At 46.9% G+C, this 22,782-nt stretch overlaps 1 protein-coding gene and 1 non-coding gene across 2 annotated transcripts in view; both read left to right on the top strand.

Moving 5' to 3' along the window:
• The first annotated feature begins 3,144 nt into the window (after window positions 1–3,144).
• Window positions 3,145–22,782, top strand: part of iqce (IQ motif containing E) — a 95,831-nt gene continuing 76,193 nt past the window's right edge. Inside the window, exons 1-4 of the mRNA XM_038819591.1 lie at window positions 3,145–3,250; window positions 3,321–3,452; window positions 10,937–11,007; window positions 16,762–16,875. Coding sequence (XP_038675519.1) covers window positions 3,145–3,250; window positions 3,321–3,452; window positions 10,937–11,007; window positions 16,762–16,875 — 423 coding nt within the window. The remainder of the gene's footprint in view (window positions 3,251–3,320; window positions 3,453–10,936; window positions 11,008–16,761; window positions 16,876–22,782) is intronic.
• Window positions 3,617–3,808, top strand: LOC119979211. Its single transcript, XR_005463686.1, has one exon. It is a non-coding gene; the product is annotated as a U2 spliceosomal RNA (small nuclear RNA).

Here is a 22,782-nt window from a genome sequence, read left to right as displayed (position 1 = left end):
CCCCCCCCCCCCCCCACCCCCCCCCCCCCCCCCCCCCCCCCCCCCCCCCCCCCTACTGCTTGGACTCGACTTCCAATGCAGTCACAAAACCCTGACCCTAAAGTTCAGCGGACCCCTACTCCCTCTCATTGTATGTAGCCTTGCGACCCTCAAGGTCACCCCCCCTTCGCTCTTTGCAAACCTCACCCCCGACTGTAAGCCCGTCGCCACCAGGAGCAGGTGGTACAGTGCACAAGACATGATTTTTATCAAGTTGGAGGTCCAGCGACTCTTGAGGGAGGGGATCATCGAGGCCAGCAACAGCCCCAGGAGAGCACAAGTGGTGGTTGTCAGGACCGGGGAAAAGAATCTGATGGTTGTGGACTACAGCCAGACCATAAATCGGTTCACGCAACTTGATGCGTACCCCCTCCCCCGCATAGCGGAGATGGTCAAACAGATCGCACAGTACCAGGTGTTCTCCACGGTAGATCTGAAGTCTGCCTACCACCAGCTCCCGATTCGCCCGGAAAATCGCCACTACACTGCTTTTGAAGCAGCCGGACGATTCTTCCACTTCCTCAGGGTCCATTTCAGCGTCACTAATGGGGTCTCGGTATTCCAGAGAACGATGGACCGAATGGTGGACCAGTACGGACTGCCACAACCATCAAATGTTACCATCTGCGGCCATGATCAGCAGGACCACGACGCCAACCTTCAGAGGTTCCTCCAGGCCGCCCAATCGCTCAACCTCACATATAACAAGGAGAAGTGCGATTTCCGCACAACCCGGCTAGCCACCCTCAGCTATGTCTTGGAAAACGGGGTCCTCGGGCTCAACCCCGACCGCATGCACCCCCTCATGGAACTTCCCCTTCCCCACAGCCTCATGGTCCTCAAACGCTGCCTGGGGCTATTCTCCTATTACGCCCAGTGGGTACCCAACTATGCAGACAAAGCCCGCCCACTTATCAAAGCCACTATATTCCCCCTGACGGCTGAGGCCCGCTCGGCCTTCAGCCGCATAAAGGCCAATATCACTAAGGCCGCGATGCACACGGTGGATGAGTCCGTCCCCTTCCAGGTGGAGAGCGATCTGTCAGACGTCACCCTGGGCGCCACCCTCAACCAGGCGGGCAGGCCAGTAGCCTTCTTTTCTCGAACCCTCCACGACTCCAAGATTCGACACTCCGCCATTGAGAAGGAAGCGCAAGTCATTGTGGAAGCTGTGTGGCATTGGAGGCACTACCTGGCCGGTAAGAGGTTCACCCTCGTCACCGACCAACGGTCAGTAGCCTTTATGTTCGACAACGCACAACTGGGCAAAATTAAAAACGACAAAATCTTAAGAGGTGGAGGATCGAACTCTCCACCTATACTTACGATATCAAGTATCGTCCTGGGGAGCTCAACGAGCCCTCAGATGCCCTGTCCCGCAGCACATGCGCCAGCGTGCAAGATGACCGACTTCGGGCTATCCACAATGACCTCTGTCACCCGGGGGTCACTCGGCTTATCCACTTTATTAAGGCCCGCAATCTGCCCCACTCCACCGAGGTCAGGGCCATAACCAGGGATTGCCACGTCTGCGCAGAGTGCAAACCGCACTTCTACCGGCCAGACAAGGCCCACCTGGTAAAGGCCTCCCGGCCCTTTTGAGCGTCTCAGTATCGACTTCAAAGGGCCCCTCCTTTCCACCAACCGCAATATATACTTCCTGACCGTCATTGGCGAGTACTCCCGCTGCCCCTTCGCTATCCCTTGTCCCGACATGACCTCGGCCACTGTTATACACTGCACAGCATTTTCACCCTGTTCGGTTTCCCTGCATACGTCCACAGTGACCGGGGCACCTCTTTCATGAGCGATGAGCTGCGTCAGTACCTGCTCAGTAAGGGCATCGCCTCGAGCAGAACTACGAGCTACAACCCGCAGGGAAACGGGCAGGCGGAGAGGGAGAATGCGACGGTATGGAAGGCCGTTCTTCTTGCCCTTCAGTCTAGAAGTGTCCAGATTCCCCACTGGCAGGAGGTCCACCCCGACGCGCTCCACTCCATTAGATTGCTCTTCTGCACAGCCACGAACGAGACCCTTCACGACCGTTGTTTGTCTTCCCTAGGAAGTCCATCGCTTCCATGCTGGCTGACAACTCCGGACCTGTCCTTCTCCGGAAGCATACGAGGAGCCATAAGACCGACCCCCTGGTCGAGAGGGTCCAGCTGCTGCACGACAACCCCCAATATGCCTACTTCACACAACAAGATGGACGGCAAGAAACGGTCTTCCTCTGGGACCTGGCGCCCACTGGTTCCATGTCAATGCGCTCCCCTCCCTACCACCCCCACGAATCCCTTATGCCCCCCCTGGGGCTCCTGTATTGTCCCGCGCCTACCCTGCCACCATCCACCACCCCACTGCCTACCCTCAACCGTCGCCGACACGCCGGACCGAAGCGGCAGACAACATGCTCTCGGAGTCAACAACTACAACGCCTGTATCTGCCGCACCACCAGAGCTGAGGAGGTCCAAAAGAACAATACGGCCTCCAGACAGACTGAACGTACGACGACCCACTTCATCCCCGCTGGACTTTATTTTTAACAGGGGGTGAATATGTATTCACCATAATATAAGTTGTCTGTATAGTACTGTGGCCTATGGCCAGGGAATGGGAATATGATCTACTTCCATGTATTGTACTGGAACCCTGGTGGGCTCTGCCTCTGGGCTCCGCCTCTGGCCCCCCGCGGCATATAGACCTGCCGCCTGTGGGCGGCGCTCATTGTTACAGCAGTCACAGGCAGGCAAGTTCTTGGATAATAAAGCCTATGTTCACTCGTTCTCATTGTCTTGTCGTGAATTGATGATACATCAGTACCCAATTCATTTTTTTCCAATTAAGGGGCAATTTAGCGAGGCCAATCCACCTACCCTGCACATCTTTGGGTTGTGGGTCGAAACCCACGCAGACACGGGAAGAATGTGCAAACTCCACACGGACAGTGACCCAGAGCCAGGATCGAACCTGGGACCTCGACGCCGTGAGGCAGCAGGGCTAACCCACTGCGCCACCGTGCTGCCCATGTTTGCAAAGCTGAAACCTAAAGGAATTGAAAGAAGAGCATCACCAGCAGTGGAGTCTATGACTTGACCTGATAAAACATGGGCCACTTTGTGCATATGTGTGTGGAAAAACACACATACAAGGATGCACACTTGTATACACGTGTATATGTACATAAGTGTTTGATGTGTCAGCATGTTGGATGTAAGGCTTTAGGATGGAGCGTTGTGATCCTCACTCTTCTCACTTTTTAAAAATACAATTGTTCCCACAGCGTTGTCTCAGTCACTGAAGTCTGAGTCCGACTATGGGTTTAGTAGAAACTTGAACAACACAACTACACCAGAATATCTGAAAGAAGCCCTCGGTATGAAAAAACCAAAGCATTCCCGGTCAGCCAGTAATGGTGAGTATTTTGCATGAACTGCTTGCCTTTAAGAATGGACCCAAAATGAGAACACTTTTTTAATGATCCAGTGTTTCACTTTACATGTGTAGAAAGTACTGGGTTGCAATAACTGGCACCCAGTGACTAACAATAATAAAGGTTTATTAACAATACTGAGAAGCATCGCTTCTCGGCCTTTTGGCTAAGATCAAGTGTAGTAGCTTTTTGGCTCAGATCTGGTATGTCTCTCTTGTGGGGACCATGAGTTGGATTCAATTTGAATTTGAGTTGGTTTTTGGAGCGGGCAGGGAGCTGGATTGGGGGTTTGCCCCTGACCACACTCTGAGCCCTGGCTTTGTAACTCAGAAAAAGTAAAAAAAACAATACTGAGAAGCTCTTTCATGCTATATGCCTGCCCGTGGACAGGGAAGAATTCCTGTGCTACTGATAAGTGATCCCTTTTGTACCTGCGTCATCCCAGTGTCCACATGACCACACGGTCTACATCTTCCCTGTTTAAATTGGAACAACTGGTAGTTCTGAGGTGTAGCAGTGCAAGTCAACAGTAACAGGCTGTAAACTATTTACAACATACAAAGTTGAACAGGGCTAACAACACATAACCATTTACATTGTGCTGCTGCAGCTGGTGCATAACCCGTCAAGTCCCTGACCCCCCCACCCCCTCCATTTAAAAAAAAACAAAGTCCATTTGTACACATATTCCTTGAACCTTGTGTTTGATTTACTCAGGTGCCTTGAGTGTGTGATTGTGCTAGTTGGTGCTTGTGTTGGCGTCCTCACTGTGCATGGCATTAGGTATCCTTGCGATGTATCCAGGACTTGCTGTGTAGCCTCTGCAGGAATCTCCATTTCCATTGGTATAGGGGCCTAGAGTACAGGCTGCATGCATTGAGTTCTGTGGTGGTTGGTGGTGCTGGTAAGTAACCTGTAGTAGATGACGATGGTTCCTTACATAATGAACACCATCCGAGGCAACCACATTGCTGTTTGTCTGTGAGGCATGTCTGTTTGTCATGGCCGTGTGTGGTGTGGATCCTGACTGTTTAACCAGGTTCTATAAAGGACAGAGCCTGTGAACATTGTGATTATAATAATAATCTTTATTAGCATCACAAGTAGGCTTGCATTAACACCGCAATAAAGTTAGTGTGAAAATCCCCTAGTCGCCACACTCCGGCGCCTGTTCAGGTACACTGAGGGAGAATTCAGAATGTCCAATTCACCGAACAAGTATGTCTTTCGGAACTTGTGGGAGGAAACTGGAGTACCTGGAGGAAACTCACGCAGACACGGGGAGAACGTGCAGGCTCTGCACAGACAGTGACCCAAGCCATGAATCAAACCCGGGTCTTCCTAGCACTGTGAAGCAATAGTGCTAACCACTGTGCTACCATGCCACCATATCTCTTTCCTCTTAGACACCACCCGCATTGGTTTCCACTTTCAATTACAAGAGGGCCTTGAGAACGGCGACCATGATCCTCGTGCGCCTAGAGAACATTCGCTGTGCTGATGAGAGCAGAATATCTTGGCACATTTCTCAGGCTGAGGAGTGCAGCATAGAAATCTGTGTGGTCATAGGCACACTTCTCAAGTAGCTGCTTGGCTGAGCTGAGCTTTCCACCTGTTCTATCAGGTCGTTTGTCTGTGGGTACAGGCGACTTCTTGTAATGTGCTTAAGTCCCATGTGTGTGCAAAGTTCCTGAACTCCCTGAGATGCGCTGGTGAGTGTTGTCCGACATTATCCTCTGAAGGATATTGTGTGTGACGAAGTATCTCTTGAGCTTGCCTGTGACCGTGTTGCCCTTCATTTCTGGCAGGTGAATTTGATTTTGAACCAACCAGAATACAAGCCAACTAGGACCAGGTGCTGCTTACTGTTTCATTTGAAGATATCAACTGGCATGAACAACCATGGGAGGTGTGGGACCTCATGTGGGTGCAGTGGTGCTTTGGTATGATGTGGCTTGAGTTAGTTACACGAAGGGCAGCACGATGGCGCAAGTAGTTAGCACAGTTGCCTCACGCCGCTGAGGTCCCAGGTTCGATCCCAGCTCTGGGTCACTGTCTGTGTGGAGTTTGCACATTCTCCCCGTGTTTGCGTGGGTTTTGCCCCCACAACCCAAAGATGTGCAGGGTAGGTGGATTGGCCACGCTAAATTGCCCCATAATTGGAAAAAATAATTGGATACACTAAATTTATTTTAAAAAGAGTTAGTTACACGGTTCACATCTGGATACTTCCCTCTCCTTGTCTGCATACAATGAGGGCCAACATATGATTTCCTTTGCCCTGTACCTGATTGCCTCCAGCCGTGGGTGCCCTTGGTGGAGTTGTTGGGTATAATACCTCTGCAGAAAGGTGGGAATGACAAATCGCTGGCCACGCAGTTTCAGCTCGTCTTGTGCGGTTAGCTCCTCTCTCATAAGAACGTGCAAAGCTCATGAGGGAGCTCTTTTTAAGACTCGGGCCAGCCTTTCATAAGGACGTCATGGAGCTGCCTGCATGTGAGATCCACCTGTAGGGCATCCTTAAATTCCTCAATTCGACCAGACAAATGTACTGTTAAGGTCATGATGTCTGTCCTCACAATTTCCTGGTCAGTGGTCGGTAGGAAGGCTTTGGAAACGACAACAGAAAGGTACAGTTCCCAACCACGTTTGTAGATGATACTAAGGTTGTAGTGTTGCAGATTGACTATTATGCACTGCAGTTGTGCAGATGCAGTGTAAAGAAGCTTTTTAAGAACAGTTGTAAGTGGCGGCTGATGATCAGTTTCAACACTCAGTTGAAGTCCTGAAATTTCTGATAAACGAAGATTATAGCAAGAAGTTAGTTTTCAATCTGGGCATAATGAGCCAGTGTCAGTGAGAGCCCTTGATGCGAAGAATACTGGTCTGCCATTCTGGATGCAGACTGCACCAAGTCCAAGTCTACCGATAGGACTAAGGTGCTTGAATGTTGAAGTAACCCCAAAGGGGCTAAATCTGCCTGAGCTGTTAAACACAGCAGTATGGAGCTCCTTCCAACACCATTCAACATCTTGCTGGAGGAGCTGCGAAGAGGTCCCAGGACCTCATTGCAGCAAGGAATGAACTTGGAAAGATAATTTGTCATACCAAGGAAGCAATGCCAGGCATGCTTGTCCTCAGGAATGAACATCTGTTGTATTGCCGTTGTCTTGTCTGGATCTGGCTTTACACCATCAGCTATGAGCAATGTAGGGAACCTGGTTGACCCTGAATCTGTATTAAGCAGGGTTGAGCTTTAATTGTGTGGTCCTGATTCTGTTGAGGACTAAACAAAGATTGTGTCATATTCTTGCATTGTACGACTCCAGATCAGGATGTCATTGATGATGATTTTGCAGAGTTCTGTAAAGAGTTGTTTCATGCACTGTTAGAAGACCTCGCTGCTAGTGGAGAACCTTTGGAAAATGGAGAGGAAATTGTATCTGACTACTGGAGACATTAATGTAGTGAGTTTTGAGGATTCTTCACCCAGCAGGATTTGCCAAAACCCACACTTTGCATCCAAGATGCTGAAAACTTTGGCATTGCGCATGTTAGCTATAACCTGTTCAACCGCCTTCATAGGGTGATGAGGTACCTTGTTTAGATTAACTGGATTAATGCAGACCTTTACACTGCCTTTTTCATTTACTGCAGCTGTTGCTGAAACCAACTCTGTGGCCTTATCTGTGGGTGGATATGTCATCAATCTTGTCATCTGGTCCAGCTCATCAGCTATTTTCTGCTTCATCACTAGGGGTACGCTTCTCAGAGCACAGACCATAGGTGGTACCAAGTCATCTATTGTCGTATGATATATTGCAGGTAGTTTCCCAATAACGTCGCAGTTGAATAAGTCTATGAATGGCACCATTTCTAGGGTCTCGTGCTACAATATTTGTACATCTGGACCAAGGTGGATTAACCCATTGTGATGCTGTCCCGAAGACCCAACAGCTTTTGGTCAACAATACCAAGCTGGAATCTGCCCTGCATGCAATGGATAGTGGCCACACTTTCTGTGCGGATAGTTTGTCCTCCATACACCATGAGGTCTCTCTGAGTGTTAGGATCTCATGCAGCATATGGGTCCATTTCCGATAGCAAGTGCCTATGCAGGACGTTGCACTTTGTTTCAATGTCGATCTTTTCCTGCAGCGATGCAAAACTATAAGTAATGTTTAACGTGGTGAAAATCTGCCCCTTCTCCGTAATGGTGACGGCATTCTCACAGTTGAGTGTTTTTGGAGGCTCAGAGCCTTGGTTACTCTGAGCTCCAATTCATTTACCCGGTTAGTGCTCCGAACCCTAGAGCAACCGACTGCAATATGGCATAAGTAGATAGCTGTGACTTGGATCTGCTGTATTTTGCAAAATGGTTCAATTCGCCACAGTTATTACAGCATTTACCAAACACCAAACATGTAGTTTTGTGAGTGATGGCCGCCTTACTTGGGGCAGGGTGGGCTCTGCACTGCGAAAACTTCTGTTTCCCACTCAACTCTTTGTTGCTTTTTTCTAGCTGCTAATTCAGCATGCAGATTAAGTCTATCTCCCGCAGCAGCTGCCTGAAGATAACATCATTATGAACTATGTGACCGTTCATAAGTTTATCAGTAAGGGTGCCAAATGCACTTTTTTTTTGCTAGGGTTTTTGGAGTCACGATGCACGACTGAATTTTCTCCAGCTGCTGCGACATTTTTGTGAAAATCAAGCAGGTCGATCCAGTGTAGTCCCAGGGCCATTTGCCGACTCCTGACACCATGTAGAAAGTACTGGGTTGCAATAACTGGTGACCAGGGAATAAGAACAATAAATGTTTATTAATAATACCGAGCAGGACTTCTGGTGACGTTTATAGCAGAGGAAGACACACCAGGAGGCTCTCTGCTCAAAAATCATTTTCTAAAAGCGCAACGACCACACTAAAAAATAAGAAAACTCGACAATTCAACAGACAAATGATTGATCCTCAAGAAAATGCCCAGTGTAATGAACTCCAATTGGCTTTATTGGTTGGCCAATTGGAGTATGAGCTCCCTCAATGATAGCTCATTGAGGGGGCCCATATAATCACCTGTGTAGGCTTTGTGAGCAGTCTTAAGTTGACTGGACTGCTAGCAGCACTGTTTGTAGCTGCTTCTGTAATATCGTTATTGTAAATAAATATTGGTGTGCTGACGGAACTCCTGCCTCCCGTGGATTACTACACCCAGAAAAGACCAAAACAAAAAAGAATCAACTAAACAGAGTTAGTATCTCCTTCTGCACCCTGGGAAACCGTAAAGGCTGTCACAAGGGGTGGAAAACATCTCATATAAAGCTCACATCGTGAAAATGAGGGAGTGGAACGACAAAGGCTGGTGGACTCCATTTTGGAAGTTTTCCCATACTCACTTGCCCGAACGCCAGATCAGCTGATGCACAGGAAGAATTTACAGCTCTAATTTGAATTGATATCTACGGATAAAGCTGGGCATCAGTTGTGACATTCTAGGGGCACTTTCAATGATCATGAGGGGAAGGTAGGTTGTCTTATTGCGCATCAACTCAAGAAGCAGTCTGCCTCTTGAAAGATTCCTTTGATTTGGAACAAGGAATGTAACTTGGTTTCAGCTCCTCTCCAGATTAATGCGGCCATCAGATCGTATTACCTTGAGCTGTGTGAGTCAAAGCCTCCTCCAAACACTTCCTTTTTTTAATAAATGTTTTTTTTGGGGGTTTTTGAACAAGGTATATTTACAGTTATGTACACAGGCTAAAATATATATACACATGGAAGAGAAGAAAACTAAAGAAAAAAAACTGGTAGGATATTGTGCACTAGCTCAACATCAGCAACTCTATACAGTTAGCAATATTATTTTTAACACATAAGTCGGCACCTGTTTGTGTGGGGGGGGAGGTACATATACATTTGGGTGCTGGTTATGTACAATACAGAGAGGGCAATTTGAGAATGAATCTGGTGTTGTTGTTGTTACTTGCTTCTCCTGGACAGTTTTCGCTGCCGTTGTCATCTCGTTCACCTCCGCTTCGGCCATTCGCCCCGCCTTTCACCCATGTTTTCCTTGCACTTTGTTCCATGGTTTGCCAAGTTTGTTATCGTTTCCCGTGCTCTCCTTTTGGCTATCATTCCCTTGCCTCACCCCCTCTCTGGTTCCCCTCTATTGTTTCCTGTCTCCTCCCTCTTCCCTCCCCTTCCTCCAAACACATCTGCTATGAAGAATATTCTCGCCAGGGTCCCAGGTTCGATTCCCTGTTGGGGTCGCTGTCTGTACGGAATCTGCATGTTCTCCCCGTGTCTGCGTGGGCTTCCTCCCACAAGTCCCGAAAGACGTGCTGTTAGGTAATTTGGACATTCTGAATTGCCCCTCCATGTACCCGAACAGGCGCCGCCGGAATGTGGCGACTAGGGGCTTTTCACAATAACTTCACTGTAGTGTTAATGTAAGCCTACTTGTGAAAATAAAGATTATTATTATTATTATTTGGGGTCTCTGACTCACCGACAGTCCATTCGAGGATGGGGGCAGATGTTCTCGCCTTTGCATCTTTGATAGCCAAGAGGCGAATATTGTTCAAGTGGAGATCTCTCACAGCACCAAAAGCAACCACATGGTGGAGGATAGGATGACATTCCCACTCTGGAGAATATTAAATATATGATTAGGGGCTCGTTGGGAAGGTTCTACCCGAGGTGGTGGCCATTCATCTCATTCTTTAAAGAACTGCACACGTTCAAAGGGTTAGGGGTTTAGGTATAATGGGGATAGTTTGTTTGTTATAGTTAAAAAAGACCGTTGTATATGTATTCCACTTTTTGGATTTTTACCTATATATTCTGTACACTTGCCTGTTAATATTGTTGTCATTGTTAGTTTTTGGAAACTCAATGAATATATTAAAAAAAATAAAAATAGTAGTGAGTATCTCTTGCATGCTGTGTGCCTGCCCGCGCCCATTGGAGAACTCCCAGGTTACAAACACGTGACTATTTTTGTACCCATGCCATCCCAGCGTCCACGTGACCACCAGTCTACAATGTGGGTGTTATGCAAGGGTTTTCCAGCCTGTTGCTCTCCACTCTCAAACATGAATAACTGAGTAACAACAGATAAGGTTGCAATGTGTTTACAGATAATAGGGCATGAAGCTCATCTTGTTTCATCCCTCCCAAAAAAAACAACCGTCTCCACATCAGCACATCCAACTTTCTTGAATTATTAAATGGTTTCGGCCTTTTTATGCCCTGAAATATTTTCTGTGATGTTTGAGAAGCCCTGTAACTCAGTTCAGTAGTAACCATCCATTGTGTTAACTCTTGTCTTCCTTATTTTCCTCTCTCTCTCATTTTCTCTCTTATTCCTGCTTCCATCTCCTATTTTCTCTCTCCTCTCTCATATGTTCTCACTCATTCCATCTTTCTTTCCTTGCTCTCATTCCTCTCTCCCTTACACTGAAGGTTATGTCCCTGGCACTCCAGACTACAAAGAGAAGGAGGACATGTACGATGAAATCATTGAACTGAAAAAGGTAAGTGCTGCCCTACTGAGGACCAGAGGTTCCTCTCTATTTTACAGTTGATGGAATTCCTGTAACAGGGTTGAAGAGAGGTATTGAGCACTTGTATGTTACAGCGCTGCTAATTGAGACTACACCAAAAGTAGAAACCAGGAAAAGCAACTGTTCCCTGCAGCCATGAAAACGGCATGATTGCCAATGCTGCAATCACCAGCAAACATAAACAATGCCTGTAACAGTGCTGAATGCCATGTACCTTCAATTTTTAGGACAGCAAGTAGAACTTACTGCCTGTTTGTACAGGCAAAAAACAGCCTTGTTGTTTGGATTAGGTCAAATTATTTAAATAAATATTTGCATTGATGTAGGCCCTTTCACAACCTCAAGACATCCCAAAAACCTTTATAGCGAATGAAATACTTTTGAAATGTAATCACCTTGACCACACAGACTGAAGAAGTCCAAGAAGGCAGCTCAGTACCTCTTTCTCAATGCACCTTGGGATGAGCAATAAATGCCAGTCTGGCCAGAATGTGGAGATGCCGGCGTTGGACTGGGGTGAGCACAGTAAGAAGTCTTACAACACCAGGTTAAAGTCCAACAGGTTTGTTTCAAACACGAGCTTTCGGAGCACGGCTCCTTCTTCAGGTGAATGGAAAGGCTTGTTCCAGAAATGTTTATATAGACACAGTCAGAGATGCCCCGGAATGCGAGCACCTGCAGGCAATCAAATCATCAAAGATGCAGAGAGAGAGGTAACTCCAGGTTAAAGAGGTGTGAATTGTCCCAAGCCAGTTCAGTCGGTAGGCCTCTGCAAGTCCAGGCTTGTTGGTGGGGGCCGAATGTAATGCGACATGAATCCCAGATCCCGGTTGAGTCCGCATTCATGCGTGCGGAACTTAGCTATAAGTTTTTGCTCAGCAATTTTGCGTTGTCGCGTCTCCTGAAGGCCTCCTTGTAGAATGCTGACCCGGAGATCAGAGGCTGAATGTCCTTGACTGCTGAAGTGTTCCCCAACTGGAAGGGAACAGTCCTGCCTGTTGATAGTCGCGATATGCTTATCACAGCATCAGCGACACGGTCGCAAAGTTCAACACGAATCAACTCGTGGTAGAAGAATCCAACCAGGATGATTTGGTTTTCGGAGAATACTACTCAGACACAGCTGAGTCAGTCGGATATGCTTATCACAGCATCAGCGACACGGTCGCAAAGTTCAACACGAATCAACTCGTGGTAGAAGAAGCCAACGAAGATGAAATGGGTTTCAAAGAATACTACTCAGACATGGAGGAGTTATTTGGACATGCTGATCACAGCATCAGCGACACCGTTGCAAAGCTCAACACGACTCTACTCATGGTGGATGAATCCAACACCATGGTGCCATGGCAGCTCGTCGATACATTGGATGACAGCAATACCCAAGACGAAGACGACGCCACACAGAGAGCACAGGAAGACTCCACGGAGCGAGCGATGACAGGCTCCACAGTGCGGGTGATGAAAGACGCCAACAGGGATGCAAGCAAACACTCCCGGGCGGACACCAAGCATGAACAAGACCATGAAGGTAAACCCGCTGTACCTGAGCAACCGCAAGCAGACTATGAAAGTCTACCAAGCTCACAGGAACAAGAGGAAAGAGCGGACTATGAAAGTCCAACACGCTCACAGGAACAAGAAGAAAAAGCAGACTATGAAAGTCCAACACGCTCACAGGAACAAGAAGAAAGAGCGGACTATGAAAGTCCAACACGCTCACAGGAACAAGAAGAAGACAATGCACCTCTGCCCACTGCATGCGAAGACAGTGACAAGGTGATCACACTCAACGTACAGGATCACAGTGAGACTGACAGTTCTCAGCTTGTCTGTACCGAAGCACAGAGCGAAAACAGTGACAAGGTGCTCGCACTCGACGTACAGGATCACAGTGAGACTGACAGTTCTCAGCTTGTCTGTACCGAAGCACAGAGCGAAAACAGTGACAAGGTGCTCGCACTCGACGTACGGGATCACAGTGAGACTGACAGTTCTCAGCTTGTCTGTACAGAAGCACAGAGTCGGGCCACCCAACAGTCCAGAGAGACGATGCCGAAAGAAAACATGCAGATTTTGACTCCAGAAGAGGAGCACCTGGAGCCCAGAGAGACAACGCCAAAAGAAAACATGCAGATTTTGACTCCAGAAGAGGAGCGAGTCCAGAGACATCAAACAAAAAGAAACCATGCAAATTTTGACTCCAGAAGAGGAGCACCTGGAGTCCAGTGAGACAACATCAACAGAAATCATGAAGATTTTAACTCCAGAAGCGGAGCACCAAGAGTCTAGAGAAACCACCTCAACTGAAATCATGCAGATTTGGACTCCAGAAGAGGAGCGCCGAGAGTCCACAGACACCGCGTCAAATGTAATCAAGAAGACTTTGACTCCGGAAGACGAGCACCAAGAAAGCAAAGATACGGAATCCAATTCTCCACAACTGATTGATGTCACCTGCACCGATGCAACATCAGATCATTCGCACCACTCGCAAGACGGAATGCTCAATGACTCAAATTATCCACTCGGGACACTCACAGAGTATAACAAGAAAAACGAAAGTCAAAAGAACGACAACAGCAAGAAGAAAAGCAACATGAAGCGCGACAAGACAAACAACGATAGCAAGAAGCACAGCAGAAACGAGAACGACAACAGCAAGAATAAAAGCAACATGAAGCGCAACAAGACAAACAACAACGTCAGGCACAAAGATAGCGACAACGACAGGGACAGAAACAACAAGAATGGCAACAAACACAACAAAGTCAGGAACAAAGATAGCGACAACACCAAAGACAGAAACGACAAAAACAGCACCAAGACCGGCAACGAGAACAACAAAGTCAGGAACAACGACAGTGCCAACACCAAAGACGGAAACGACAAAAACAGCGACAAGTACGGCAACGAAAACAACAAAAACAAGAACGACAGAAACAACAGCAATGAAACAACGACTTGTACACAATGGAACTACTTGGCACATGACGGACAATGCCACAGCGCATGGCAAAACGATGACAAGACTACAAACATGTCATGGGATGACGACGAATCGCATAAACACACGTCTGCTCCAGAACGAGCAAGCACACCAGCATCCAAGGCGGATGAGACAATAAATCAACACCACAAGCACAAAAAAAAAAAAAAAAAGTCCATGCCAGTCAACATCAGTGATGTGACCATGCAAACACCTCGGGATGACGCATTGGGTACTTAAGATAACAAGGAACACCAACAACATTCACAGCGGACTTGCAATATCAATATCACCACGTCATCAACAACAAAAAGAAAAAAAAAAAAGCTCTGAACAAATTCATCAAGTTTGGACTCATAAATGTGTTTATTAAGTTTGGACATATAAATACATTGGCTTTGTTAACTAAGGCAATAGCATCATCACTTGTATAGATACGCATATCATAAGTTACTGTTTTGTATAATTTTCCTTAATGCTGTACAGAAACTATGTAATGAGAGAGAGGGGGATGTGGTGATCGTAGATTGACCAGATACAAAAACAACAGAGCAAACACGAGCGGGAGAGCTATAAATACACTGGGACAGGATATACAATTTTCTTTAACGATGTTCAGAAAATATGTTAAGAGAAAAAGGGGGATGTGGTGATCACAAGTTAACCAGATGCAACACAACTGAGCGACCACTAGAGGGAGCACGGGAGAGCCATATAAATACATCAGGACAGGAAGTGGGGAGTCACACTCTTCACAGCAGGCGGGCTGATAAGCAGGACACAGTAGGCAAAGCTGGTAGTTAGCACTGGAAGGTAGTTCTAGGTCGAGCTCTGGAAACTGAACAAACCCACAATAAAGCATCTTCTCCACACTTGAGACTGCGAGCTTTATTAAGACACGAGGAACAACACACCACTCTTCCCACATCCTTCAAATCCAGATGACCCTTTGTCGCTTTGAACTGGACTTGAAATGTTAGCTCTTTTCTCTCCCTACAGATGCTGGCAGACCTGCTGAGATTTTCCAGCATTTTCTCTTTGGTTTCAGATCCCAGCATCCACAGTAATATGCTTTTATCTATTATTTGTAAGTTCTTGGTATTATTTGAACTTAAATTCTAATCCTGTTCATTTGAGACTTTAACCATATAGGCAACAAGAGACAGTTTGGTGAAGTTATGCAGGAAATCTTTAGTAAGTTGTAGATTAATACTTATCAAAGATAGCGCAAGACTTGACGAGCATACTACTGCTCTTGCTTTCTTGTTCAGCCTTGGACACAGATTGACACTCAGCCTCTGTTTCCTTCCTGTGGAGAGCAGACACTTGCTGCACAACTTGGTCAGTGAAAGCTTCTGCTTATCAACTCATTCCAAGCTACAACCCACAGCATGATCAATGTTATTGCATTGTGATTGGCCTAAATGAGGCAAGGCTATTTCTTAATTGGCTTAAGGGATGCATGATCAGTCTGTGATTGGCCTAGGTGGTGCATGATCATTTCCGATCGGTTTATCTCGGGTGATGGTCATCTATTGATGTAATTTTCCATTGTCCCCTGTGTGACCATCCTTCTCATTAAAGTTTGCTTCTGTTGCTTTCTATGGCCTCTTGTTAAAATAAAATAAAATTTTATATCTTCATTGCCCATTTGTTCAGGATGGGGGAAATATGCTGTCCTACCCTCATGATTGGTATCTTAAGCTCATCACATCAAACTTCATATAATTGGTATTAAATCACACTCCTATCAGTGACTCTGTTTTGTACAGTGTCATTTGATGGCTGATGTTACTTCTCTCTGTGGTTACTTGGAATGGGTTACTTTACTTTAAAACAAAGTATAGAGTGGTAAAGTTGCTTATAACCTTAAAACTAATAAAGATGTTTACAAAGTGGGCTGTATAGTGTATACATGGAATGTAAGTGGGAATGGTTTTGATGTCTGCTTTTACTTGAGAAAAGCAGGATACGATGTCTGGGTATATGGATTCATCAGTCTAGATGTTTAATTGATCTATCGGTATCAGTATGTCATGCAGAACCTCATTAAAACAGGTACTTGTCAATGTGATTTTGTTGAGACAACTACTTCGCCACAGAGTGTTTTTGTTGTATCTGTCAGTGTTTTGTATAAAAAAATTAAGTTTATAAAGTTACAGAAATGACACAAAGTCCTTACAAAATACATCTAAAATCAATGCTTGAAAGTGATTGGTGTGCTAAATATAACACAACACATTCACCGAACAGATATTAAAATTTAAAAGAACTACAGAGTTACAAAAGCTAATTACAAAACTTAATTCTAAACTTACAAGATCAAAGATGGTTACATTCTTCGACTATCACAAGTTAAACCCATTAATTTAATGCACAAAGGTGAATGTTTTGACACTTGTTTTTCCTTGCACAGCAAGACTTTGAATTTAGAGAATAGAGCTGATAATCCTAATTGCGAGGGGGGGTGAATGGTTCCACACCAGTAATTGTTCAACCTTGACATCTTGCATCATTGACTTATGTTTTTTCTCCTTTGCAAATTTTAAGTGTGATGCAAGTCTGTTGATGAACTAGTGTCCCAGAATTGGGCAGTAAACTATGTTGGGTTGACATACTTCAATTACTTGATGAATACCCATAACTAAACTCCAAACTAATTGCAAATAATTATCAAAATTAAGCTTTCCTACAATGTGCATTTTCTCAACTCCAAACTCCCCTGTTGCTCACAGATGATTCAAGCCCAGAAGGCTGAGAACGATATCTTGAAAACAAAGCTGAGACGATCGGAGGAGGAGAACAGCAGAAAAGAGAAACAGATTGAGCAGCTCTTAGACCCTTCCAAGGTAAATGAGACACCCTCAACATCCAGCAGTCTAATCAGGTTAGATAGAATTACATAAACTACACAGGAACAGGACATTCAGCCCACCTGTTCCATGCTGGTATTTCTGCTTTACAGAAACCTTCTCCCACTCCATTGCAACCAGCCCTATCTGCTTAGGATCATTGACCTCACCTTCACAGATCTTCCCTCCACAGTTTTGTATCTCGGACCCTCAACCCTGAACACTCTTCTGGTTCAATTTCATGATGTGGAGATGCCGGCGTTGGACTGGGGTGAACACAGTAAGAAGTCTTACAACACCAGGTTAAAGTCCAACAGGTTTGTTTCAAACACTAGCTTTCGGAGCACTGCTCCTTCCTTGGGTGAATGAAGAGGTCCTCCCGCTCGCTGCCATAGGGCCCCGGGATTTACCATGGGACGGAGGAGCAGCTGGTTTGTGCCCTGGGTGCCCCTGCATCAATCGGTTCTGCCAGCCCTGGTGGTTCCTCATGGTCAATACCATCGTGTTGACGCCTTCAACGATGCTCCTCAGTGACTGGGACATGCTCTGCAACGCCTCAGAAATGCCCACCTGGGACAAGCTCTACATCGTTCTGCCATTCCCAAACGAGAGCGGGATATGTCCCGCAGAATCTCATCAAGGTCGGTGTGATACTGGGTGACATCTCCCAGCGAGGCGGACATTCTGCCTAGACCCTCAGCCGCGGCTGACACCTACTGCATGACATCTTGGACACTTTCACTAATGGTGCCAACGACACGCACCAGGCTCTCCACTGCGGTCTCCACCCGAGCAGTTTTATCCAAGGTGTCGCGCATTGGCAGCGACATCTCCTGCGCCCATACCCTCTGGGACGTCTGACCACTAACATGTTCCACCCAGGTGTGTGTATCTGCTTTGGTGGAGGGTGGGGATGGCAGCAGTGACGCAACTATTATGGTGGCATTCTCAGAGCTCTCCCTCAAGGTGGTCTCTTGAGAGACGAGAGAGGGTGCTACCCGGGATGGACCGGCACCGTCGGCTGGAGGACAAGCAGGAGATTGGACATGTGGTCAGTGGACGAGATGGGTCAGTCAGTCAGTAAGGCAACAGCAACTCATGTTTGACAGGTCCTCTGGGTGGAGCCCAGTAGTTCCTCACCTCTGCGGCGTCCGTCAGCCTCCGTGTTGATGACCGCCCTGTCTTCGGCCACACCGGTCACCTCCAAGGCTAACTCCTCGAAGGTGGTGAGGATTTTGATGTCTAGCACCCCTCCGCCTCTCCTGATGATTGTGGGAGAACCTTTCCTGAGGAGACACAGAGAGGGCATCATTAGCCACACGTGTGGGTCACAGTGGTGGGAGGGGGGGGTGTGAAGAAAGGGTGGGGGGTTTGCAGGGTGAGGGGGTGGAGGGAAGGTTGAGTGTCACATGGGGAGTTGGAGGGTGGATGGTCCTGTGGGGGCGGAAATGTCTAAAGTTGGGGGGGGGGGGTTGGTGTCGCCTCACTCGTGCTGCCTGGTGTAGTCATTGACCTCTTCCTGCATTGGTGGCAGGCCCTCCTGGTCACACTCCCGGCTTTCACAGCTGCCACCACTTTGTCTCAGGCAGCACTGGTAGTCCTATGGCTGACCGTCCTGGACCCTTGGGGGAACAGGACATTCCTCCTGACCTCTAGCAGCCTCCCCAGGTCATGTCCCCGAATCTTGAATCTGGTCTTCTCGGCGCCATTGTTGCAAGCGCCCTGGGGCTGTCTGTGCATGTGCCGCTCAAGTGCTGCTCGACCTTGTTATAATCTTTATTAGTCTTTATGATCTTTATTAGTGTCACAAATACGCTTACGTTAACACTGCAATGAAGTTACTGTGAAAAGCCCCCAGTCGCCACATTCTGCCTGTCTAAACTAAAATCTTCTGCACTTCCGGGGTCTGTATCCCTCTATTCCCATCCTATTCACGTATTTGTCAAGATGCCCCTTAAACGTCACTATCGTCCCTGCTTCCACCACCTTCTCCGGCAGCGAGTTCCAGGCACCCACTACCCTCTGTGTAAAAAAAACTTGCCTCATACATCTCTTCTAAACCTTGCCCTTCGCACCTTAAACCTATGCCCCCGAGTAATTTACCCCTCTACCCTGGGGAAAAGCCTCTGACTATCCCCTCTGTCTATGCCCCTCATAATTTTGTAGACCTCTATCAGGTCGCCCCTCAACCTCCGTCGTTCCAGTGAGAACAAACCGAGTTCATTCAACCTCTCCTCATAGCTAATGTCCTCCATACCAGGCAACATCCTGGTAAATCCCTTCTGCACCCTCTCTAAAGCCTCCACATCCTTCTGGTAGTGTGGCGACCAGAATTGAACACTATACTCGAAGTGTGGCCTAAATAAGGTTCTATACAGCTGCAACATGACTTGCCAATTTTTATACTCCATGCCCCGACCAATAAAGGCAAGCATGCCGTATGCCTTCTTGACTACCATCTCCACCTGTGTTGCCCCTTTCAGTGACCAGTGGACCTGTACACCTAGGTCTCTCTGACTGTCAATACTCTTGAAGGTTCTACCATTCACTATATAATTCCCTACCTGCATTAGACCTTCCAAAATGCATTACCTCACATTTGTCCGGATTAAACTCCATCTGCCATCTCTCCACCCAAGTCTCCAAACAATCTAAATCCTGCTGTATCCTCTGACAGTCCTCATCACTATCCGCAATTCCACCAACCATTGTGTCACCTGCAAACTTACTAATCAGGCCAGTGACATTTTCCTCCAAATCATTTATGTGTACTACGAACAGCAACAGTCCCAGCACTGATCCCTGCGGAACGCCACTAGTCACAGCCCTCCAATCAGAAAAGCATCCTTCCATTGCTACTCTCTGCCTTCTATGATCTAGCCAGTTCTGTATCCATCTTGCCAACTCACCCCTGATCCCGTGTGACTTGACCTTTTGTACCAGTCTGCCATGAAGGACCTTGTCAAAGGCCTTACTGAAGTCCATACAGATAACATCTACTGCCCTACCTGCATGAATCATCTTTGTGACCTCCTCGAAAAACTCTACCAAGTTAGTGAGACATGACTCCCTTCACAAAACCGTGCTGCCTCTCGCTAATCCGTCCATTTGCTTCCAAATGGGAGTAGATCCTGTCTCGAAGAATTCTCCCCAGTAATTTCCTAACATTGACGTAAAGCTCACCGGCCTGTAGTTCCCTGGATTGTCCTTGCTACCCTTCTTAAACAAAGGAACGACATTGGCTATTCTCCAGTCCTCCGGGACATCACCTGAAGACAGTGAGGATCCAAAGATTTCTGTCAAGGCCTCAGCAATTTCCTCTCTTGCCTCCTTCAGTATTCTGGGGTAGATCCCATCAGGCCCTGGGGACTTATCTACCTTAATATTTTTCAAGACTCCCAACACCTCGTCTTTTTGGATCTCAATGTGACCCAGGCTATCTACACACTATTCTCCAAACTCAACATCCACCAATTCCTTCTCTTTGGTGAATACTGATGCAAAGTATTCATTTAGTACCTCGCCCATTTCCTCTGGCTCCACACATAGATTCCCTCGCCTGTCCTTCAGTGGGCCCACCCTTTTCCTGGCTATTCTCTTGCTTTTTATGTACGTGTAAAAAGCCTTGGGATTTTCCTTAACCCAATTTGCCAATGAATTTTCGTGACCCCCTTCTAGCCCTCCTGACTCCTTGCTTCAGTTCCTTCCTACTTTCCTTATATTCCACACAGGCTTCGTCTGTTGCCAACCTTCTAGAACTGACAAATGCTTCCTTTTTCTTTTTGACGAGGCCTACAATATCTCTCGTTATCCAAGGTTCCCGAAATTTGCCGTATTTATCCTTCTTCCGCACAGGAACATGCCAGTCCTGAATTTCTTTCAACTGACATTTGAAAGCCTCCCACATGTCAGATGTTGATTTACCCTCAAACATCCGCCCCCAATCTAGGTTCTTCAGTTCCTGCCTAATATTGTTATAATTAGCCTTCCCCCAATTTAGCAGATTCACCCTAGGACCACGCTTATCCTTGTCCACCAGCACTTTAAAACTTATTGTGGTTACTGTTCCCGAAATGCTCCCCTACTGAAACTTCTACCACCTGGCCGGGCTCATTCCCCAATACCAGGTCCAGTGTAGCCCCTTCCCTAGTTGGACTATCTACATATTGTTTTAAGAAGCCCTCCTTACAAACTCTGCCCATCCAAGCCCCTAGCACTAAGTGAGTCCCAGTCAATATTGGGGAAGTTAAAGTCTCCCATCACAACAACCCTGTTGCTTTTACTCCTTTCCAAAATCTGTCTACCTATCTGCTCCTCTCTCTCCTGCTGGCTGTTGGGTGGCCTGTAGTAAACCTCCAACATTGTGACTGCACCCTTCTTATTCCTGATCTCTACCCATACCCCCTCGCTGCCCTCTGAGGTGTCCTCCCGCAGTACAGCTGCGATATTCTCCGTAACCAGTAGCGCAACTTATCCACCCATTTTACGTTCCCCTCTATCCCGCCTGAAACATCTAAATCCTGGAATGTTTAGCTGCCAATCCTGTCCTTCCCTCAACCAGGTCTCTGTATTGGCAACAACATCATAGTTCCAAGTACTAATCCAAGCTCTAAGTTCATCTCCCTTACCTGTTATACTTCTTGCATTAAAACAAATGCACTTCAGGCCACCGGTCCCGCTGTTTTCAGCAACATTTCCCTGTCTGCTCTTCCTCAGAGCCATACTGGCCCTATTCCCTTGTTCTCCCTCAATTTTTTCACCTTCTGACCTATTGGTCCGGTACCCACCCCCTTGCCCTACTAGTTTAAACCCTCCCGTGTGACACAAGCAAACCTCGCGGCCAGGATATTTATGCCTCGCCAGTTTAGATGCAACCTGTCCTTATATAGGTCACACCTGCCACGGAAGAGCTCCCAGTGGTCCAAATAACGGAAACCCTCCCTCCTACACCAGCTGTTTAGCCACGTGTTTAGCTGTTCTATCTTCCTATTTCTAGCCTCACTGGCACGTGGCACAGGGAGTAATCCCGAGATTACAACCTAAGAGGTCCTATCTTTTAACTTTCTGCCTAGCTCCCTGAACTCCTGCTGCAGGACCTCGTGCCCCCTTCTGCCTATGTCGTTAGTACCAATATGTACAATGACCTCTGCCTGTTTGTCCGCCCTCTTCAGGATGCCGCTACCCGTTCGGAGACATCCTGCACCCCGGCATCGGGGAGGCAACATTCCATCCTGGAGTCTCTTTCACATCCACAGAAGTGCCTATCTGTGCCCCTGACTATAGAGTCCCCTATGACTGTTGCTCTTCTGCACTTTGACCCTCCCTGCTGAACATCAGAGCCAGCTGTGGTGCCACTGCTCTGGCTGCTGCTGTTTTCCCCTGATAGGCTATTACCCCCAACAGTATCCAAAGCGGTATACCTGTGAAGCAACAGTTCTAACCACTGTTCTGCCGTGCCGCCCATTAAATATAACTCAGTGTGCTTTTTTTCGGGATTACAATTTACATTGTTACCTCATGTGTTCTCCTTATCGCTTTGTGATTTATGTGCCTGATGTTGAAATATTTTTTAACATCATTAAAAAAATTATTCTGCAATCTTCCACATCAAAACCAAATTTAGTCCTCAAGTAAAGCAGGATTAGAGTACAAGGTGGTAATTGCACCCAGGTCAGCAGGCATAATTTAGTTCAATTTTAAAATCATACATTCCATCCTCATTTTGTATAATACTTTGATTTATTGTTATAGCAAAGTTTGCCGCCATTTGAGAATCAGCAAAACAGAGTTGGTTATAACAAAGGAGTTTTGTTAAGGTGGAAGATAAGTAGCAAGAAGGTGCAAAACTGATGTGCTACTGTGCCACTTCTGGCGGCAGAATGTAATTACAGCGTGGCATATTTA

The sequence above is a fragment of the Scyliorhinus canicula genome, chromosome 15 (genome assembly GCF_902713615.1).
Source record: "Scyliorhinus canicula chromosome 15, sScyCan1.1, whole genome shotgun sequence".
In the NCBI taxonomy this organism is placed as follows: Eukaryota; Metazoa; Chordata; class Chondrichthyes; order Carcharhiniformes; family Scyliorhinidae; genus Scyliorhinus; species Scyliorhinus canicula.
Note: the sequence above shows the minus strand (reverse complement) of the source record. Positions and strands in the feature narration are given on the sequence as shown.